The sequence below is a fragment of the Protomyctophum bolini genome (assembly GCF_963924005.1).
Source record: "Protomyctophum bolini genome assembly, chromosome: 7".
Taxonomy (NCBI): Eukaryota; Metazoa; Chordata; class Actinopteri; order Myctophiformes; family Myctophidae; genus Protomyctophum; species Protomyctophum bolini.
This window is the reverse complement of record NC_137868.1, coordinates 8,270,213-8,293,232: the sequence shown is the minus strand read 5'-3', so window position 1 is coordinate 8,293,232 and position 23,020 is coordinate 8,270,213. Positions and strand designations below refer to the sequence as shown.

The following is a 23,020-nucleotide window of genomic DNA, read 5'->3' as shown; positions in this document are numbered from 1 at the left end:
TATAAAAAACACAACAAGTGGCCTACGAACATCCCCGCTACGCATAGGTTAGTAAACATGAGTGGATGATGATTACACAGATCGGAGATTGAACATAGTTCTATTGTATTGTAATGTCTTGTATTCTAAAACATGACATTGCAGCCCTAGTGTGTGTAGCTCACAGTCATTTCTGCATGGTTGTGACCAGCTGTCTGTGTAAAGGGACTCTTGTCAGTTCCAGCCATGGTATGGACACAGGCCACACATGCAGCTGAAGAGGTCTGCGGTGTTGACTTGCAGCCAATGGCAGAGGCAGTCTGCCAATGAGTCTGCAGTCACAGTGATTCAGCAGAAGACCCTGGCTATCTGGCTGTCTGCTTTGTGATACAGCAGGAACTGACAATTCAATTCAATTCAATTCAATTCAATTCAATTCAATTCAATGGGCTTTATTGGCATGAGAAAAGATATGTTTACATTGCCAAAGCAGAAAGAAAGAAAATACAAAAATACAGCAATACAATCAAAACAAAAATTATGTACATTTGAAAGTCAGAATCTTCAATAGATCAATTTCTATGTACTGTACCAAGATCACTGGATGCAGGTATAGTGCAAGGACTATACACAATGATTAGTCTTTAGGGTGGTTTGTGTTCCGTTTGATATCTGAACTGACAGACTACAACCATGCAGGCTAGTGGTATATGTAAGTGACAGATAAGGGATAACAACATTCTGCTGCTGTGCCTTTTGTTCTCTCTCTGTCTGTTTCTCACTCTCTCTCTCCCTCCATCTCCCTCTCTCTGTCTAGTGTCTATCTCTCTCTCCCTCCATCTTCCTCTCTCTGTCTAGAGTCTATCTCTCTCTCCATCTACAATTACAATTTGGCCATCTAGAAGATGCTCTTATCCAGAGATAATTAAGTACAAGGTCAGTGTAACAAACAACAGCAGGTCACAATTTCAGAAGTGCAAAGCGAGTATACATCTAATCATGAATCTCTATGACACACTGATGGCAGCCTTCACACAGAGACAGGCAAGGTTGAGCAAGCCTGTTTCTTTAACACGAAGCAGTAAGACTACTGTAGCTATAGGGCTATACATTACGTGCTTCTGCACTCACACGAAGGATAATCTTCTTAAAACATTTGTGCACATGCAGAGGAGGAATCCCTTATGGCGGCTCCAAGGAAGAACATACCATAAGCTTGATTGCACAAGCATAAGGAGCAATGATTTATTGATGTGGATAACCAACAACACATGGGAAACTGATTTTAAAGTAATAAGTAAGGGTGAGGGAATTACCCAGAATATGGACTGGAGTGACTTCAGGAGTGGAGTGACTTGACTTGACCCACTCTCCCCTCATATTTCTGACTCCCATGTTGCCCAATATTGCATAAGTCTGCTATAAACGTGTGAAGGCTTAGATTTGACCTGGTTTTATAACCTTAAACAAATATCCACCTCCACTCTGTCTCTGACAGTGTGCCAAAGGTGTGCCATAAATTGCACGTGTGTCATAAAAACGCAGCATTTTATAATCTCCTGCTTTTTTATGATTATTGTAAAACGTGACCTATCTATTTGTATTGCCTCATAGTCGTAAACTTATATCCCCATCTACCCCCCTGGGAAAGCTTATATAATTACACAATGAATTACATAACTCATTGAGACATTTTCAGCCAAACTTTATAACTTTATAACGCAATAAAAGACATTTCGTAGATGACATCATGCATGACAATAACGAGAGCGTCCGTCCACTATATCTCTCAGGCGCGTCTCGTGTTCCGGGTTCCTGCGGGTCACGTCAGGAGGACAGGAGACATCATCACACGCTCCTCTTGCTCTTTCCATCGCTAGTCTCCACTGTCTCCTGAGTCTCCAGTCCCGACAGAGTGCGTTCGATCTGTTGCCTGTTACCCGCGGTCACTGACACTTGTTTGTTTGTTCTAACAACAGGCTCAACAAGCGAGCGAGCGGCGCGTCCACTTGTTGAGTTGTTGAACAGTCGCAACACAGTACAGTAACGGCTACTGTCTACCGTCGCTCTATTGACAAGCGGGGACCGCAACAACATGTCACACGGCACAGTCAGACGGGAGTCCGTGGAAACCGAGATGCACAAGTCCCAAGACGAAAGCAAAACCTTCGTTTACACCAAGAAGAGGGGCTATGACGTTACTCGCAACCCCCACCTGAACAAGGTAAACAAAACGAGCGTGTGTTGCGTGTTAATTCGTTTTGACATCTTTCTAAACGCGACACGGGGGTTATTATCGTACTGTTAGTCAGCAGGGTTCAGCTTTAGAGTTATATTTAGATTTAAAGGGACAAAACGTGCCAGAGAGTTATACTTTATTGGAAGTTTGTTCCGTGTGCTCTACTGTACAGTATGTACTCTGCAACTGTATGTGTAGCTTTCAAGAGGGGAGAAACAAGCAGCACGCTGCACGCCCCCATTCCAAACCGGCGGTGATTCAGCTTATTTTGACAGCTGGCTCGCAACAAGCTTAAAGTATTAGTTAACAAACATTGCGTAAAATGGGCATTTCCTGCTTCGGTATTAACACGCTAACCTGCTTTAAGTTTTCCTTCCGGGGTATCCAAATTCCAAGGAGTTAAGGCTGTACGCTATTCAATATTCACACACTTTCACAACAATCAAAATCGTTGAGCAGTTTCCTTCCTTCCCCATGCCGGTTTTCCTGAGTCAGCACTGGAGAGAAAGAGTGTATCTTGCTAATGTAGTGTAGAAAGGAAAGGCTGGTTGGCTAAGTCGTTGTTGCTATAGCTAATTAGTCGTTGAATTTTTCTCTCCCTCACTTTCAGCAGAGCAAACGCAAACCTGTGCACTGGCATGGCACGTACGGTGTGAGATACAGTGATGATGTCTATTTGCCTTTAGTTTCCAGTGTATTCGCCTTGTTTAGTCAAATGGAATGGGGGCCCTACAGGTCTTTCTGTCTTTCTGGTTCAGGTCTAGGCTGCTGTCCATGGTGCTGACTGGCCAATAAATACAGCTGCACAGGTCAGACATGGGTCAAGTTTGCCTGTGTAACAGGGTTAATATATCGTGTTATAATAATAATAATAGTCCTTAGTTTCAGGTTTTCTCTGACTCTGGAATATATGTCACAACTGGGCCAAATTAATCCTTTATGTTGGAATTGAAAGAAAGAGATGATTGAAGGTGATTAATTTGCAATCTATCTGCCTTAACATGTACTGTATAGCTTGTCATATCACTATCTACGACCTCAGGCAGAACACGGCTGTATTTAATAATAAGTATTTAACAACATTACAACAACATCTTTGGATTTCCGCTTGTACTGTACCAGCACATTGTCTGTTTTAAGTCAGCTAACTTGTGTTGCTGTCCCTGTGCCTGTCTTTTGTGATGGGCTGAATTGTTATTACATCAAAACTTGGCCAATTTGTGTTGCATCCTGAATTTCAACTTTCCTGACTTAATTATCTGACCTAATAACTTCCTGGTGGTGAACTTGTAATACACTGTAACTGTAGTCTCGCAGTTGTAGCCAGATGATTTGATAGATAGATATAAATAATTCACTACAAATAATGGCTGTTTGCAGGCTACTAACAAAGGGAGGCAAGCCGCCAACAACACACCTTTTATGTTCTGAGGCAATGCTCTCCACACAAGGCAAATCTCAGAAGGACTGTACCTTTTTGTGCAATGGTTGGTGGCATGGATCAACATCCCTTCACTCACTTTTCACGCATCTCGCCCTCTCTCTCTCAGTCCCTGTTTCTCTCACTTGCTACTCTCCCTTCTTTTTTCATGCTTTTTTTGTTTGTGAGCAGTGTGAATAGTGAATGTTATGAGAGCCACGGTTCTTTTTGTTCACGGAGAGATCTATATTGACACTTTGACACTAAATTATCACTCCACCCATCCATCCATCCAATCCATCCATCCATACATAGGGACAAGGATGTTGTCATTGGCTGATTCTTTTTAGAATAGGTTAAATATAAGCTGTGCTCATTTGATAAAGGACACACGGTGTCTGCTAATCAGCTAACCCGACCTCTGCTGATAAGCCAGTGGCAGTTGGTACTGTAGTTCAAACATCCTATAGTTACGGCTGGAGTCCAGGACCCTACTGTGTCCACAGAGTTATGTTCATCAGGTTATTGACTCCAGGGGAGAACACCAGCTGATGTGTGCACAGCACACACACACACACACACACACACACACACACACACACGCACACGCACACGCACACGCACACGCACACGCACACGCACACGCACACACACACACACACAGGCCTGTCACAATTCTTACATAATGGTCTGATCGCAAAAGTGATAATCGCAATTATTATTATATCATCAATCATAATCGTTTCCATGTTGGAAAATGTTCATATATTTCCACTATTCTTCTTAAAAGAAAAAAAAAAGAATAACGTTACTAAATATGTCTAATTATGTAGGTTATTTGTCATATCTCCCCTGTGTAACAACGCCTACATTTTGTATTCATATTATGCTCCAGTGTTCAAGAACACTGTGTGACAGTTCTCTACCTTCTCATGTTTGCTGCTATTGTGTGTGTGTTTTTTAGGTCAGGTCTTTATCCTGCAGAACTTGTTTTTAGAAAATAGAATATGAGAGATAGAAATATGATAGCTTTGCAGATGCTGCATTCAAATCCAGGCAGTCATTTAGGACTAATTTACAGTATTTGGTTTCTAATCCTGTTTTTGAGACAGTAACCTTTTGACTCCCCTCCTCTGACTGAGAGGCTGACTGTGTGTGATATGGGTCAATTTGGAGGCTCTATGCCTTTAGCTCTTAAACCACGCCCTGTAAATTGTTTGTTTATATCGCAATTTACACCTCAGGGTCCTGAATGGGCCTCTGTACAAGAGGCCCCATTCAATGCATTTCTTACATTACTTGACCCAAATTCATGTTGAAGCATGACTGGTCTACCACTTAAGACATTACACATTGTTTTGTCTACTCTGGTAAAATCCAATTAGTAACTGGACCTTCAACCAGGCATCGGGGACCCCTCGGTACATGTTTGAATTCGACATTGTGCAATGGTTGGTGGCATGTTATCAACATCCCTTCACTCACTTTTCACGCATCTCGCCCTCTCTCTCTCTCTCAGTCCCTGTTTCTCTCACTTGCTACTCTCCCTTCTTTTTTCATGCTTTTTTGTTTGTTTGTGAGCAGTGTGAATAGTGAATGTTATGAGAGCCACGGTTCTTTTATGTTTTATGATGAGGTTTTTCGCTCTACTTTTCATGTTACTTTCTAATGAGCCACAGGCAAAGAATGTGTGTTATTGCTTTGTTTTGGAGACTGGAGCTTAATGAGACTAATTAAGTATGCACAGGAACCATGTTAAGAAATCTTTAGCAGCAAGCATCTGCGTTTTAAAACTTGAGGGTCCTGGCCTACACTATATTTATCTGTACAAAATCTGAAATAAAACTGAGCAAGCTTGAAATTAGTTTACATTTCAAGTCATTTGGTTGAAATTAAGTGACGACTTTAAAACGTTACTTTGTCCTAAAAATATATATGTAACACTTTCTTTATATTTAATCGATAACAAATTCAGAATATTGTATTTATTTTATTTTTTACACCTTATGCCAAAGTTAATCCAGAGGCCACAATGTTCCTATTATTCTAAAATGACCCTACTTTACCGTATAAAGTGGCAAACCACAAATATTTGCAAATAGAGCACTGCAGTGAGGCACCCCACATCACTGAGGTCATCTTGGCTCTGCAATTGGTTGTGAAGGATCAACCTTATACCCTCATCAGCCGGGGCTGAAATGGACCTCAGGCAGAAGCCGCCCTCAAATGAACAGGTTAGAGCAACAGACGGGGGGAAAAAAGGCTTCTTATGCAGCAAGGTGAACTATCCACTGTCAACCTTGCACGTGAACCACGGTGAGGAAATTAGAGGAGAAGGTAGGAAATGACTCCGAAAGCATGTTCTGCTGCCAAGGCACAGGCAGTCTTCTGTGGTTCCACCAGGGGCACATTGTTGCCCTCCTCCTGAGTTCAGCGTGCCCTGTGTGTTTACATCCCTCACCTGGCCCGCTTCGGCCCCAAAAGGGGGGCCGGCCGGTCACAGCACAACCTGCTAATTGATGCTGAGGGACACGCTGCTGAAAGCAGCCTGTCCTCACATTGACAGGAGTCAATTTCGTTTTTTAATCTCCATACAGCTCAATACGCACACACACATACATACGCACGCGCACAGATTCAAGTGCAATATATGCATGTGCATACATATACATACACTCACTCTAGCAATCTTACATCTTCGCTCAACACTCCCTCCTTTTTTTTTAACAGATGTGGAACAGGATATTTCTAGGTGTGTTTGGGCTGTGTGTGTGTGTGTGTGTGTGTGTGTGTGTGTGCACCATGTAATAAAGAGATGAAGTGGGGGGGTTGATGTGGAGAAAGGGGTCTCTGTGGGGAGGAAGAGAGAGCTGGCCACGCTTCACAAGACGGCCTCTGTCTCTCTGCTTGATCACGCATTAATGAGCCGTCTGTGTGAATCCCGGCCCTCGCTACTACGTCTATCTGACGCTGGTTCCACCTGGAGAAAAACAACCACAGCCACCTTCCCTTTAAAACTCTTAGTGCCCTATCAGCAGTGCTGTTTCTCCATGAACACAGAGTTGAGCCCTTTGGTACGTATGTAGGTGACCAACAGATGCCCATTCACCGGGAGGTTATGTGCTGCTGTTTGTGTGTTGCAGTCAGCGTTGAAGTGTTAAGGAGAATGGGAACCGCAGCCACTCTGCCCTCCTGTGGATTCTGTGATCAGGCAGGTGTCTCAGGTTGCTTGTTTGCACTGCAATTTAGATGTCATCAACATCCTCTTTGCAATAGACCAACAGACTAGGGGGAAGAACAGTGCTGCAGATCCACAATGATGTGTTTGTCAGGCTCAATGTCTAGGCCTCCAAGAAGTGTGCAATTGTTCAATCTGTCATTCATGATCTCTTTAGCTATACAATTTTAGATTGAAACCCCAGATTAAATGGTAACGTTTATTGCGTGTTTTAGCTGGCTTTATGCAACATTTGAGACTAAAACAGAATGCTGCTTGAGAATGCAGGCTCAGACAGGGTTGCAATCGGATGCTCTATTTGCAACCACAGGCTCCACACATGACGCAAGATGAAAGAACTGAATTAAGAATATTTGTTCTTGGCAGGAGTTGAACAACATTGTATCTGATTGGCTGACGAGGATGTGTTGGTATGCCAACTGCCCAAGCCCTTTTAATGGAGTTGGGCTTATGATAACCCTTTTTAACACGTGGAAGTCATCAGGTTTTGGCTGCTTCACATCTTTTCTTTTTTTTTCCACCAAGCTTGCATTTATCCGCAAGCTTAAATAGATACATTTAGCAATAAACAAACGAATGTTAACAAAAACATCTACAGTAGCTTCCGATTCAGTAATGGAAAGATCTCTGGATGAACGTCTCTGCGTGCGGCTCTCTGAATCCTCGTCGGGTTTGTTTTGTTTTCACGGAGTGGATAGAATCACTCCTTTGTGTGTTGCACGCACTTTGGACAAGAAACGCTTCATAATTGGAAAACGGTGCCAGTGGACTAAAGTAGTCTGAGGATCTCGCCCTGAGTTCTGCCCTTGTGGAATGTGCTGATCTCTTTATGTTAAAGAGTGATGAAACTTTTATTTCCACTGAGTCACAGTGTCAGCTAGACATGAGGATAAAGTTCCTTCTCTGCCCAGGTCTGCAAAGGTTTAGTTCTGCCAGTTCTGTGTGTTTGCCAGGTTTTTTGGCAATGCTTTGTTTGTGTATGGATGTTACAAGCTCTGGCTTCCAGAGGCTAGAGTTAAATGGTGATTAATTACCTGCATGTAATGGTTTACAATGAAATAATGGCCATGACAAATTCTATCACACTACAGCAGTTTCACCACACAGACTTTATGGGTGGCAGAGGGCTCATGGAACAAAGACTAGAGCCAGATCAATGCCAGAGTTTTCGGTCCGATACCAGTCTGATTTTGGAGAGTTCTAGACTCACAATATATTTGTCATTGGACTATAGCGGTGATTACCGATATTTGGACCATTATCTTTTCAAAAAGTGCTGAATCAATTCTGTTCAGTTTCAAAAATAGATGATTTGATTAAAGTTTATCAAAAAATTGAAAATTCTAAATGGCTGATTTACACAAAATGTTTTGGGAAAACTTTTGAAAAATCACAACAGCCGCATAATATTGCAGATACAGATACAAAAGTGAAATAATGAGCGATGTACAGTATTGGTCAAACCGGTATAGTGGTCTGGCTCTTAACAAAGACAGGTGTGTTGTAGTTTGTTCAGAGGTGAATGACAGTGGTTAAATGAAGTTCAGCTAGATGATTGTCCACCGCAAGATTACAGGTCTCTGTTTAATGGAGCGGTGACAAGCCTTGTTCTGTTCAGATTCTCCGTGGGTCAGGTGTACTTGTCAATCCTTCTCACTAGGTGGGCCGTGGCTCTATAGCTGTGTGTGTGTGTGTGTGTGTGTGTGTGTGTGTGTGTGTGTGTGTGTGAGAGAGAGAGAGAGAGAGAGAGAGAGATGGCCCAGGTGTGGCCGGGGGTCTCCAGGTGTGGCGACACGTCTGCATGCATCGCTGGTGGCCAGACATTCCACTGACCGACCAGAGCATCTAGACGGAGAGGGTGTGCCCTCGCTGCTCTCCAATAACTCACCTCCAGTAACACCTGTCAAGACACACACACACACACACACACACACACACACACACACACACACACACACACACACACACACCCCCACCATTTCTGATTCTGTGTTTATTCAGGGCCAGACCTGTCTAAACTGGCCAAAGTCCTCAGGTTTTTGTGTGCTTTTTGGAAGACAGGCTTTATTCAAGTCCGGACAATGGGGAAGCCATTAGACTGAGGCAGGCTGAGCGAGAGAGAGAGACCGACCTCATCGCCTTCCTATCAAGCATGTCTCAAACACCTCACCTTGCTCAGCCCCTCCTCCATTCTGTCTTTCTCGCCACTTCTTTCATTCGTCAATGTAGCTTTTGTGTGTTATATTTGAGGAGAGGGGTGGGAGGGTGGGGGGGGGGGGGGGGGCTGTCTGAATCTTTTGGCAGAAATGTCCCCATGGTGATTCAACAACTAGCCTAGGATAACATGAATGGTGTGATTTGTTTTCACAAAGACAATGGCAATTTTTCATTTTCATTTCAGTCTCCTGCAGTATTCTGCATGGTGGAGTTATGCAAGCCTAGATAAACAGGGCCTGCCCTGCATACATGCCAAAGTGCACGCTGGAGAGCTTTTAATTTGAAATGACAGATTCAGGAAGGTGTGACACTCGGCCAGTGTAGGGTGGGCGGTGGCCAATCAGATTTCTGAATGTGACAGCGTAGCAACGTAGCAGCTGTTTCCTCTATGGAAACTCCTGAATATTGTTAACAACCCTCTAAAATAGCCGTTGTAGAATGAGCAACGGCATGGCTTATTTGTCGCTTAAACAGTTTTTGGTGGGCACGATGGCACAGTTGGTAGTGCTGTCGCCTCACAGCTAGAAGGTCCTGGGTTCGATTCCCGCTGGGGACGCTGTGGGCACTGGCGGCGTGTTCCCTCCTCCGCGTCATCAGTGCCCATACCCGAGGCGGGGGTTGGCGAAAGGGCCTTTCTGTGTGGAGTTTGCATGTTCTCCCCGTGTCCCCTAGGGTAGATACCCTCACAAAAACATGCAGTAATCCTGGTCTCTAAAACTACCTCCCCCTGGCCAGCCGGGGCGCCTGATGGAGGGGAAAGGAACTGGTCGGAATAACGTGTCCCTTCCACGCGCTACGTCCGTCCGGGGAAATTCCCCTCTGTCAGGTGAAAAGAAGCAGCTTGGACTCCTCATGCATAGAAGGAGGCATGAGGTCAGTCCGCTGCCCCCCCAGGTTGGCAGAGGAAGTGTAGCGCCCAGGATTACATTAGATAATTGGCACTGGGTGAAAAGAAAACTGGGTTACAAAATCGTGGGATAAAAATTTAAATAAAAAAATAAAAAAAATAAACCGTTTTTGGTGGATTGATCAGGTTAAAGAAATATTTATCTTCCAGATTCTGCATTTGTTCATTGTTAGGCCAACCGAGAATAGACTACGACAGTTGCTCTAGTACGATTGGTTGGTTTGTTGTTCGGCCTATATGCTGAGCTGACATTTTGTAACAGAGAAGGTGTTTGCTCTGCCAAGAAATCCTCCTTTCTTTGCCCCCTTTTCTCTCTTGTGAAAGATTCATTCAGAGACCTGGCTGCTTTAGGTGGCCTTCTGGACAGCAGAGATTACTGTCATCATAAAAGCCAACAGAGATACACATTTAACTGGTCCTCTTTTCAGTGGCTTTTTTTTTTTTTTTACATGTTCAAGTCATAGTAACCACGACTAGCCACTGACTAGCCGTTGATGCCTCTGTGGTCGATCTCAAACTGAAGAAGTCACAGAGGTCAGTTGGTAGGTTATTTTTGAGTGGTGCAACCACTCCAAGGAACAGCAATGTCCGTGACTCCGTGTCCGCCTATTTGACGTTGGCCTATGTGACGTTAATGAGCATGACTATTAGTGCCAGAAACAGAGAGAGAGATAGTGCTGTACTGTTGCCTGCTAATGAGAGAGAGAGAGAGAGAGAGAGAGAGGAGGGGGGAGGGGGGCTGGAGCTGGGGAGAGAGAGAGGGGAGTTGAACTTCTTCTTTCTTCTTCTATAATAAATAAATATCACCAATTCACCACACAAATCTGTACTTTCTTGCCCCATGAGAATGTTAGAGTAGAGACTGCACAAAGCCCCCCCTTGATCTCATGACATAAGCGATATGCTCCAGTTCTGACGGGACATGCTGACGATGGCCTTTTCATTTTACTAATGGTGGGGCGCTAAAGCTGTCTGTCTTCCTGTCCCTCTCTGTCCATCCATCCACCCCTTTGGTTCAAAACAAATTGAACCAGGGGAATGATGACAGCGCTGTTAGACTCCTTGACTCCTTTTCTGCCCTCTGGGCACCGAGTACAGCATTAGAGCGTTATTCTGAGAAGTCTCAAATTGGATTAGCTTCAGCTGTGAGATGGCAAAGAGATTAATTTGAGATTTCCCTTAGTATTTACAGTGAATTGCCATAGTAGAGGCTTTTAATTAAACTAGCGGGATCTAGGGAAATATCTCATTTGGGAAGTTTATTTATTTATTTTCTTTGCCTTTCTCTTTTCTTCTCTTTTTCTATATTCCAGAAGCAGACATAGTGGACTCTCCACTGTTTGGCCACTACTCTCATCAGAGCCTCTTGAAGGGTTTGAATTACAAGTCAGCATGTCCATGTTTTTATCAGAGAAAAAGCCCAGGGAAACCTCTGATTGGCTGGGCTGTAACAGATTGGTTCTTGGTTGGTTCTATGGTTGGTCTAAGGAAGTCTGTGGTTGGTCGATTCTGTAGGTATGCCACTGTGCTCTGAGTCTGATTGCCCGTGCGTTATCATAGTTGGCTTTGCGAAAGATCTGTTCAGTTAATTTAATTGTTTGACAGGCCACAGAACTGGCCCTCCAGTGTTTATAATTATACAGTGTTATAATTAGTTTGAAATGCATTATTATTGCATTGTATTTCATTGAAAGTGTGTGAGTGACTACCACCTGTATTAGGACAGATGTGGGAGATGTGTGAGTGAACACATGAACACTGCTGTCAAACAGACAGAAGGAATTCTGCTGCTAAAGAGTGCAGAAGAGCCACCGGCCTGCCCTGAAGTATGTGAACGGAACCCAAAGCTATCACAGAGATGCTGATTTGTTTAGAGGCCTTGGACGTTTGCCCGGCAATGCTCTGGCTCCTGAGGGACCTGGAACAGAGCATGAAAAGGCTGTCTCAAGGGGTCCGACTGTGCTTGAAAAAGCCTACATCTCCACTGCCTCCATCCGCCCGGCCTCCACCCCCCCCTTTAAATCAACAGCGGCTCGGTTTTCAAGGTTGTTTAGCCAACAAGCGTGTCTATACATTCACAGGTTGACACCTTTTGATTTAAAGTGCTCTATGTGAGCATATTTGCTCAGGACGAGGAATTCAAGATGCTCCTTTTTCTTTGGGTCAGAGAGAGTACGCTTACAGTTCAACAGTTACAGTTCAACGGTTACAGTACGCTTACAGTTAAACAGTTACAGTTCAACAGTTACAGTACGGTTACAGTTCAACAGGGCTGCAGCTAATCTGGTTAGCGGGGGAGTTTGGGACGGATGAGATGACTCACTGGAATGAGAAGTAAATAACAGACCTGGGCTTGTTGTTTTGTCTCTGATGGTGAACTTGCACCAGTGATGCAGCTGTGTTGAATATGCCATCTGGAAAACGACGTATCTACCTCAATGCATGCTTGTTTATATTGCTCAGGTCACCGCCGACCACTCCTTCTGAGATCCTGCTCTGCTCTGCAGAGTTAAACCAACAGCTGGTCAGTTACCATGCTGTAGAAAGTACTGATTATGCAAAATGTCCCTTTTCACAAGTTTTCAAATGTATGTAAGATTTATACACATCTTTTGAAAATGGCATATCTACAATCTCACAAGGCATTGCATTGTCAGGTTGTATATAGGTGTGAAGTGTGGGTAATGTAGGTTTACAGTACAGGTTACAGTAAGTAACTTTTAACAAAAGTTCCAGATACAAGTCATAGTCAGACAATAACACAAAGTATGACGGTGTTTCCTTGCTGATAAAGTGATAAATGCACTGCCTATTACCCTTGCATTCCAGTCTTTTCTGTCTGATATTTGCCCAAACTGGATAATATCCTTCCAGCACACTGGTCTGTAGCACTACTCCAATTATTGCTTGACAAAGTACAGTAAATGCATCCAGGTCGTGTGACCGTGATCTCTCGAAATGATCACACTCTACATACAGTATCAGTATGTTTACACACCGATAAAGATAAACGGCACTGATCAGCCTGATTAATGAACCCGTCCCTCCGAGTTTACAGCTACAGTATGCGACTCTCGTCCCCCTAATGACCGAGCCTGTTGTGGTATGAGAGTGCACATCGAGGCCCTCTGCACGGCACATTTGTTTGGAGGCATTCATTGGGAAAAGCCTATAGTCGAGTTGTAGGATTCTGAGAGGAGAGACGGATGGGAGGCCGAGCTGATGTGTGCTCTTTCTCTTCCTCCTGAGAGGAAGGGTTGGATTTGAAGGGCTTTGTTTTGAGGGCAATTCTCCTGAACCTTTGCAGTGTCGCGTTAGCAGGAAACAGATGGGGGGGGTCATGTTCTGCCTTCTCTGCAGAGTGTCCACGGGAGTCATGCTCAACAGGCACATAGTTGCTCCCAGGGCTTAAAGTTCTCAGTCCTGGGGACGGATTTCAGTCCTGAGGATTTCATAGGGGTCATTTAATGATCAGTGCAGATTTGCAAAAAAATCTTTTTCAGTCTTGGGAATGTTTTTGGCTTTAAGCCCTGCTCCGCACAGTAGAGCTGCCTGCAACAAGCTATTGTTTTCTTTTGTCGTACAACGGTATCGTGCAAAAAAAAAGGGAAAATTGTTCACACCGTGACTGTGTCATATACCTCATGCGTTGTGAGCATGTTAGATCTGCTATTTTTGCAATTTTTGTATATCAATTGTTTGATTAAAATCTATAGTTTTGGCCCGGAATGCTGGCCTAGCGTTCCAAGCACCTATAATATAGGCTACATTGAAGCCTGACAGCGTGCTGTGGGTTTGAGTCTCAATCCCGACACCCTTGGCTATATGTCACTCTCCATCTCTCTCTCTCCCTGTTTCCTGTCTATCATCACTTCAATACAAAAATACAATACAATACAAAATAAAAAAGTATAACCAATTCATCGATTAGTTTGATTTGAACTACTCCACAGGTTGACTCTAATAAGACACCTTTAACTCATTCGGCACGGTAATCGCCTTTTGACGAGGTCTTGCGGCCCAAACGCCCTCTGCGCCGAGATCGCCTTTTTGCCTCCTTTTTGAATATCAATTGATTCCGGTTCACAACTGTGTCCTGTACGCACTCATAACTCGCTATAAAAATAAATTAATACATTCTTATGCTGTCTATGGGGATGCAGTTTTTAGAATCATAATATCTCTGATTCTTCTTTTTGGCTCAAAACAAGCTACTGTAGATCTGACGCTAGTTTCTCTAAACGATATTATGATCCTCGGGTACAAAATGTATGTTTTGGGTGAATTAAATAACAATCGAAGCACCCGTTACATAGCGATAATTCACTTCCTGACTCTCGGCTTCCGAGTGAAACGGCTTTCAAACTAAGGGCCGATTCATACTCCTATTTTAGAGCCGAATAAAAGTCGGTTCGGCTCTGTAGAGCCTACAATGTGACGTAATTTGAGGTTCAGGGGGGGGGCGGGTACCGTCCTAAAGTCCACTCTTCGGTGCTACTGAAATTTTCTGACGAGCCGAAATAATTTCGGCACTACAGTGCCGAAACAGCAGTAAAATAGGAGTATGAATCGGCCCTAAGAGTCTCGCCGTATTAATAGACTGGTCGGAGGTCCTGCAGTAGGAAATTTGGGAATTAGGCCATAAAAGGTAATTTTTAGACAAAGCTCATATCGTGTGCAGAAGAAGAATACAGGCTACAGTAGTTCAACAGAACCTTTAGCTGAACTTTGTATTGAACTTTGTCTGCAGTACAGTTACAGTATGTGTAAAACTAAAAGTAAACTCTTCTCTATTGAAAAATATCTATCAAGCCTTCACAGAGGGCCTGAGGGTCTGTCAACAATAAGTGTAAAGTCAGTATAAATATCACAGATAAATATTCATTAGTCTATAGACAGTGAAACATTCTATAGTCTCCATTATGGCACCTTTATGAATGATTAACAGTAAGTCCGAATAGCCCATTTCATACTGTATCATATCCGTTCTCTCTCGACATTCCCTGAAGGATGATAAATGGTGGTGAAATAATGTAAATATTAGACATGGGCTATATATTTTACTGTTCCTGGAGGAACGCTTTAGGGAGGAACGGCGATTAAGCTGACACCTGACTAGATGAATGATTTATCTGAGAAACTTGAGAAGACTTAGCCTACTTTAGTGAATGAGTACTGTAGTCCTTTTGTTACGTGTCATGGTATGTTTTGTGGATTAGCCTATACTGTACATTGTGATGTACTTGTGTCTTTCAGGTATGAAATAGAATGTTTGCATGTGTCTGTTTGCATTTACGCGATTCAGATATTTTTTAGGGTAACATATTTTGTTTATTAGTCAATGAATTATTATGTTGAACTTCCCTCATGACATGGGAAAAGAAGCCCAGGGGAAATCTGCATACTGTATGTGTGTACTGTACACTCTCAGAGTTACAGTCCATTAACACAGGATTTTACTGTGTACTGTAAATAAGAAAGTGGACTGTCTAATATAATATATTGGACGGTTTCCATTTACACGCCGTTGGTATTTCTACATACCGTAGTTGTAAGTCTTCACGAAGGCTGTTATTGTTTTGATTTGATTCTCTGCAATCAGTCTCAGATATATTGCTTTACATGATTGAATGTTGAATAAGCTATCTTGTGTAAACAATACACGCAGTATGCTATTCGCAGCTGTGTCAGGTCCGACTGGGGCTCCGTGTGCAGTCCTGTCTGTCAGGGAGAGCTGTTAGTCTCCTAGGAGGGTGAGGGGGGAGGAGGAGGAGGAGGCGAGGATAGGAGAATATGAAGAAGAGGCCATGATGACCTGTCTTACTTGATTGTGTGATTATACAGTAGATTTGAACAGAGGCTGATGAACATCGATTGAAAATGTAGCTTAAGCCATTTAGGCCTGTCAGTTTTTTCATGTCAAGGACCCCCAGAATGATATATATTTGGCCGTAGACCCCCATCTGAAAATATGCTCCAGGAACCCCTCAGAAGCAAAGATTTGAGTCAAAAACGTTCGCTCTGAAAGAATATATATTCAAAGATTTGCACCACATTTTGAAAAACAGCAGATCTACAAGCTCATAGCGCGCCACCGAGTGGCACGCTATGAGCTTGTAGATCTGCAATTTTTTTAAATGTGGATTTTAGATAAAGCATGACAGGGGTTCCCGTCCAGAGTGGGTTAATCATTTTTGTTAATTGTGAGAGTAAAAGGTGAAGAATAGGGATGTGTGTATATCATGAATCAAAACAATGTTATTCTGTCTTAAAGTTGCAAACGTGTTATTCTTCCAAGAGGGATTTCCCCCTGTGGAATGTGGAGATATATCACATTTAAGTGTACCTTCAGTCAGTACTGCTTGTCAACCAGTAGGTGTCCTACCCAACACCGGGATCTACATTGCTCAATAGAAGAGTAGGGAGACCAAGCTCCAAACCACAGCACATGTACTTGTTATATTGTATAAACATACATAAACAAATAAGTTCCGGATTGCAGATTTAAATGCCATAACAATGTCCAGAAACTCGAGAACAGTTCGCCCCACCGACTTCAAATTCGACACACGCGTTCCAGTCCACACCGCCGCAGGGAGTGCAGTGCTTGGCCTTGATTGATCACACCTGATCACCCCTACTGTACACCTCCATATACTGTATGAAGCTGGCCTGTTCTGACACCACAATGACGTTCTGACATCTGCATAGATTCCATATTTGGGCATGCGGCCTGACAAAGAACTCCATATATGGATGATGCAAGTTGGAAATCCATGCGCATGCATTTCCAACTTGCACCGTTCCAAGTAGTAGTATGCAACAATATATCATGTGAAGCCTGTTCTCTAAATGTCAATCCATACATCCATAATGAGGACTAAAATGAAAATGTCAAGCCTATTTATTTCTCTTTTTTTGTAATATAACTTTCATGAATGGCACTTGCGTAAACATTGGTGTTACAATGGAGTCGCTACAGGAGAGCCATTATGGACGGTTGTAATGGAATTTCCACTAGAGCCCGGGACTTCCCCCGTAGGCAAGCTGCTGGGTAGTTCTGGAGTGTGTCAAGGTTTTCCCTGGCTGGACAGAGCACACACACACACACACACACACACACACACACACACACACACACACACACACACACACACACACACACACACTGACTGTATGCACTCACAGTCGCACACAGGTTGCACACCCTCTCCCGCACTAACGCATGCATTCATGCATCCAAGCACAGTGCTTGTATGCATGCACACATTGAGCTGTGCAGGCTTTTCTTCCATTGCACAACTGTACACCTGCAGTCAGAAGCCATAAATAAGTCCCTCACTCAGACTTGTGTGTGGAATCGGAACCGTTTAACACACAGGGTGTGTTAAATGGTTTAAATGGCTATCCCGCCATTCAAGGAGAAACACTTTAACGGCCTCTCAAGGTGGCATTAATGAAACGCTCCAACCCACTTCACAGGGCCTGTTACTGTGGCTCGATCGTTAGCTCAGGCACTCTCTTTAGGATGATGAATTGAAAAGGCGGCGATGTGACACGGGAGGGAGTCCTATTTAGTTGGAGGGAAACGGCAGACGGTGGGCGGCCGCGGCGGGGTTGGGGGGAAGCTGGTAATTGTACACGCACGTCGCTGCGTTCTCAACACAAAATCACTCAAACGTTTGCGAGGGCAGGGAGGTCAGTAGCATGATTCTTTGACATGCATGTGTAGAGTTATGAGTTGCGGGGGCAGGCAAGTCATTCGAGATGGATGGTAATTGGTGGGATTCTATATGGCACATATGGCCTTAAAAGTGTTTTGTGTGTCATTGCATAACCCCCGGTGTGGAGTATGAGGATACATGACCACATCCATACACTCTTGGTCTTGGAGTTACAAATGTACAAGCTATAAGTAAAAATCCAGTGTTGGCATAACTCTTGCGAAGTTGCGAGGACCCTCACAGATCTATTTTGACATTCTGTATTTTTCTGTGTGGACTCGGAGAGGAGGGAGAGAATGAGAGATAGCAGCAACAATCAGTCTTTCTGATTCTTCTGGCCTGCAGGAGATTAGTTGTTACTTTAGACTTGGGAAATGGGCCCATTTCACCCCACTGTCCTCTTGTACAGTATGTTGTAATATCTACTGTATAGTTTACTTTTGCTCGGACTGAAATATTTCATTTACAGTTTCCTGCATATTAGTGATATGATTCTGTATATCTGTGTATATATATGTATAATATACGGCTTTCTGTATATTATATAAACATACTGTACACATGCACATAATACACAGATTCCTGTATGTTACACAAGAAACGGCAAAACATAAATGGGGCAAACCAGAAATTGAGCAGGATTTCTTCCACGTTTTGTAAAGTTTTGTTTCTCGGAAGGGCTTGAGTCCATATAACAAAAAGAAAAGTAAAACCTAAATACATTCTTATCCACTCCGAATAATCACTGTAATTTCTGTATTGATAGTAGTGGTTTATTTGTGCATGTAGGCCAGGCCATGAGTGATCACTGTACATTTTTGATGAACATGAAAATGACTGCCAAGGCTTTTGAAATCACAAGATTTCACCTCAATCATTGAGATTTTGGAATAGCATCTGAGACACCACTATAAACACTACATATACCAAAAGGCTTTTGTGACAGGAGCGTGCAGTATCCCACCAAGAGGGTTGGTGGGATAGAATGTTGAACGTGTGCCAAGGTCTGAGGGCCTGAAGCTCTTTCTGTGGTTTATGGTGGCCCGATGGCATATTAAAATACACGTGTTTCTATGGTGCCAGTCAGTCACCTAAGGCACATAATTAACCAAAAGGACTGTTTTGACACATTGCTTGCATTCCCAGAAATTAACAAGCGTAGGATACCGAGGGGCGTACACGTTGTGTCAGACATACTGTACGGTTGGTCTCATGGTGAACATGTGCTGGCCGTGTGTCTTGTCTGCCTGTTCGGCCTGTTCCCTGAACAATCAGACGTGGTTTCCTGGCCCTGCTGCATGCAGAGAAAACCCCTGATTGAGCTCTTCTGGATCCAAAAGCCACACGGATGATGTGCCTCCTCAAGCATGTCCCCATCATAAACCTCTCAGACATATATCAGACAGACCAGGACTGCAATGCAACCTGAGCACAGTCATTCACATGAAGACAGTGAGTCAGTTGCTGCCAGATGGAAGCAGATGAGCATGGACTTTATCTCTTATCACAATGTGAATAAGTGATGAAATGTAGTTTATATCTTTACAACAGTTAAAAAACCATTTCAAAATGTCTTCTCTGCAGCACATTTTCTCAGTATACAATTTTCATCTGGTGTCAACTGAATTTTATTATGGTTGTTTGTAGTTTTAACTATAATCATTCACCCCTGGCCTAGTGTATCATCTCAGAATGACACTGCAATTCTGGTGTCTGGTGGACCAGGTTAAACAGCACATAGTGTCACTTTAAATGGTGGAGGCGCACCCAGATACAGTATAGATACAGTCTACAAAATCATACAAATGTGCTTTGTATATAAAGCATAAAATAATCAGTGTAGCATGGGGTTATCGTTGCGTTGTGATGCATCGGACAGCGTGTTCAGGTTTCAGTCTACCCTCTTAACTTTACGTAATACTCTAGAACATGCTGGTCTGTTTCACTTTGCTGTGAATCCCTCAAGCTGGAGAAATAAGCTTTTTATGCATTCTAACCCACACATGACAATGATTAAATACTTGTATCCAATAAAAAGGTTGTCATTACGCCCACAGATATATTTGGTTTGTCCTTCATGAAAGGCTTACTGATTGACCAACGAGATAGACTGAAACGTTGGTGGACTTGTGACTTTCATATTCAATAGTAATATATTGTACTCAAAGTGTGTGTGTGTGTGTGTGTGTGTGTGTGTGTGAAGCAACTAGTCGGTACTAGTACCTTACCTTGTTGGTACTAGTACTAAATATAAAACAAAGTTTATATTATTTTTTCTAGGCCTCAAGATCAGGTAGATTATAGCTATAGTCACCATGTATACAGTTGTTAAATGTACAAATATTTATGTGTGTGTGTGTGTGTGTGTGTGTGTGTGTGTGTGTGTGTGTGTGTGTGTGTGTGTGTGTGTGTGTGTGTGTGTGTGTGTGTGTGTGTGTGTGTGTGTGTGTGTGTGTGTGTGTGTGTGTGTGTGTGTGTGGGGGTGTGTGTGTGTGTGTGTACTCATTTGGGAGATTTATTTTTAAAGACGATTGCAGCATATGGATATCCTAGTCTGGACCCTGCGTACGTCCATCTGGGTAGTTTAACGGGACGACGATGAATTGAGCTTTTGAACTGAGAAATGCTTCTCATAGGACCGGTGCCAAATGTATTTAACTGTGTTTGTTATTTCATCTGGTGGTCTGTTTGAGGTGCTGTGGATTTATTTCAGTTTTTTTCCTTGACATAGACATGCAGCAAAGAGTCTGTGTTTGGATTTGAACCCAGGCAAGCCGCAGGATGGACTTTAGCCTTATTTAAAAGTATGTGATAGTATACTGTATATTATGCATATACACTGAGGCACCAGAGCACCCCTGTAGATTAGTTTTTGATGACTCTGTACGTCATCATCCCACACAAAGACATCAGTTTACCACTATTTCCATCGTACTGAGCATGTTGCACTGTAATTCTTTACCAAAAGAATGGTGTGCGGGCCTTACCTCCTTCCATCATTACAGAATCCACCCATTTCACCCCTACTGACAATATTTAAGCAATATTACACGAGAACGTGATTATTGCCACGACAGGGATGCGGTCAGGAACGAGACGAAGTCGAGTTCCGCAAGCATCACTGAAGCAATCAGATTGCTTCCTCGAAACGACCTGTGGTAGAATCAATTTTATCCAACCCATCTCTCCACTGCTGGGTGTAGTCTATACTTCCCTTCGTAAAAAACGTAAATTCTAACTAGAGATGGGTGTTGACAGACAGACAGACAGACAGACAGACAGACGGCCTGTCATTGCCAGACCCACCATTAGCGCCGGGGATACAAAACTGTCACTGTTTCTCCCTGGCTAAATTACCGGTTCTGCACCAAAGATCTGTCCTACAGTATATGGGCTAGATTGCGTACATGGGAGACCACTTCCATTTGATTAGTGATGCCTGTGGAATTCATATGGTGTAGGATGACTGGAATGACCAGTGGAACAATGAGTCCAGTGATGCCAACGGGCCCACCAGGCCACCCGTCAGAACCAGGAAATGCATCCCGATGAAGCGTGAGCTTATAGCCCATAGCTCAAAAAGATATACGGTATTAGTTTACAGGTTTTGCTTCATTTGAAACATATTCCATAGCTGTACAAAGTACAAACTATAGGTGACCCCAGTGATCCCGAGTGTGACCGGTATCCTATCCCGCTCTGCGGCATCCGGCTGGGTGATTGAGAGCAGGCAGTGTCCTGCTCTGTCACATGTGCATGGCTGCACGCACACACATACACGCACGCATGCACACAGACACACACACACATGCGCACACACACACACACACACACACACTCACACTCTGTCAATCTCCCTTCCTCTCACATAAAGGGGCGCGTTAGTAGAAAGAGCAGAGTGGATAATAAGAGGAGGAATGGAAAACACAGGATTTATGTGTCGGAGGGCCTAATGGCTGTGGAGAGACTGGGGGGAGTTCACATTCACGGGTGAACGCTTGGAGATCAGGGTCAGTATTTGTGTTGGACTTGAACCAGTCCTGCAGGGTGGGGCTCCGTCTAGATTGATGGCCGCTGTATGTTTTAGGGATCAAACGCAGGGAGTGAGCACGGACACACGCATGCATGCATGCACACATTGACACACACATCGCCCTGAATGAATGGATTCATATTTGTGCACTCTCTCTCTCTACCTCTCTCTCTATACCTCTCTCTCCTCCACCCACACTTGCTCTGTGTTGACAGTACAATGTGCCTTAGTTTCCACCGGCGGTGCTGTTAACTGTGACTGGGGGTGTTTTTCAGGACATGCAACACGTCACAGGGAGAGCACTGCTGCCCGAGCCCCCTGCACCCAGCCAGCGTTTTGAGCGGGAGTCTGACAGGAGTTGGGATTGAGACCCGGTGCCGCGTCTCTTCCAGCCAATCGGAGTGCGTTCCCCTGACCAGTGAATCTGTCACGGTTCATGGCATGCGCCAGTTTTGCTCATTGTGTAAATATGCGGTCGTCAGGATTCTAGTCATCGTCACCCCGAGCCTTTCTCTGCTTTGTCTTTCGTCCGTGGAGTTCGTGGAGTTGATCGTTGTCGACTGACCCGCAAGTCCAAGTTGCCCTTAAAGAGTGAGTCACTCAGAGGGCTGACAGTTTAACTGTGTTTTGGCCTAACGTAGTCTTGCGGGTGGCAAATGTTCCTGGCTGATGTCCAGCACATGAACCCCTGCCTGACTGGTGGTGGGGCTACTCCGAGGTGTTGATGCCTTATGGACCCATTGGTGACTGCATGGGTCACCCAGTTCAGCTAAAATGTGTTGTCAATCTGCTGCTCTCTGGCAGAGCCATCGATGTGTGGCCCTTCTTAAATGCTACGTGGCAGCATCAGAGAGTGGCCTGAAAGGGCAGGATGGTGGAGCGGTGTGGTGGTTTTGGACTGGCTGATCGCTCAATACTGCACTCACTACTGGCCTGGTTTGTAAAGCGTCTTTCCGCCAGCTAGCTAGCTGTGGCCCCTGATTGATTCTGGTGCCAGTTTGTCTCAGAGTGGCAGAATAACACTTACTCTTTCTATTCTATTCTATTCTCTCCTTTCTCTCTCTCTCTCTCTCTCTCTCTCTCTCTCTCTCTCTCTCTCTCTCTCTCTCTCTCTCGTCTCTCTCTGCCCTTTAATGTCTTGTTCTCCTGTCCACCCCCATGCTCTTCACTTCCTCTGTCTCTCTGGATTCTCTCGTCTAATCCTGCCTATGAAAACTATGGGCTAACTCCCCCAAACCCCCCCCCCCCCCCCCCTCTACTCCA

The 23,020-nt window shown here is 43.9% G+C and overlaps 1 protein-coding gene across 1 annotated transcript in view; it reads left to right on the top strand.

Moving 5' to 3' along the window:
- Window positions 1–1,749: 1,749 nt before the first annotated feature.
- The window catches only part of me1 (malic enzyme 1, NADP(+)-dependent, cytosolic), a 99,848-nt gene continuing 78,577 nt past the window's right edge, over window positions 1,750–23,020 (top strand). The window contains exons 1-2 of the mRNA XM_080768057.1: window positions 1,750–1,858; window positions 1,894–2,203. Of these exons, the coding sequence (XP_080624183.1) occupies window positions 2,075–2,203 (129 nt within the window). The 5' untranslated portion in view covers window positions 1,750–1,858; window positions 1,894–2,074. The remainder of the gene's footprint in view (window positions 1,859–1,893; window positions 2,204–23,020) is intronic.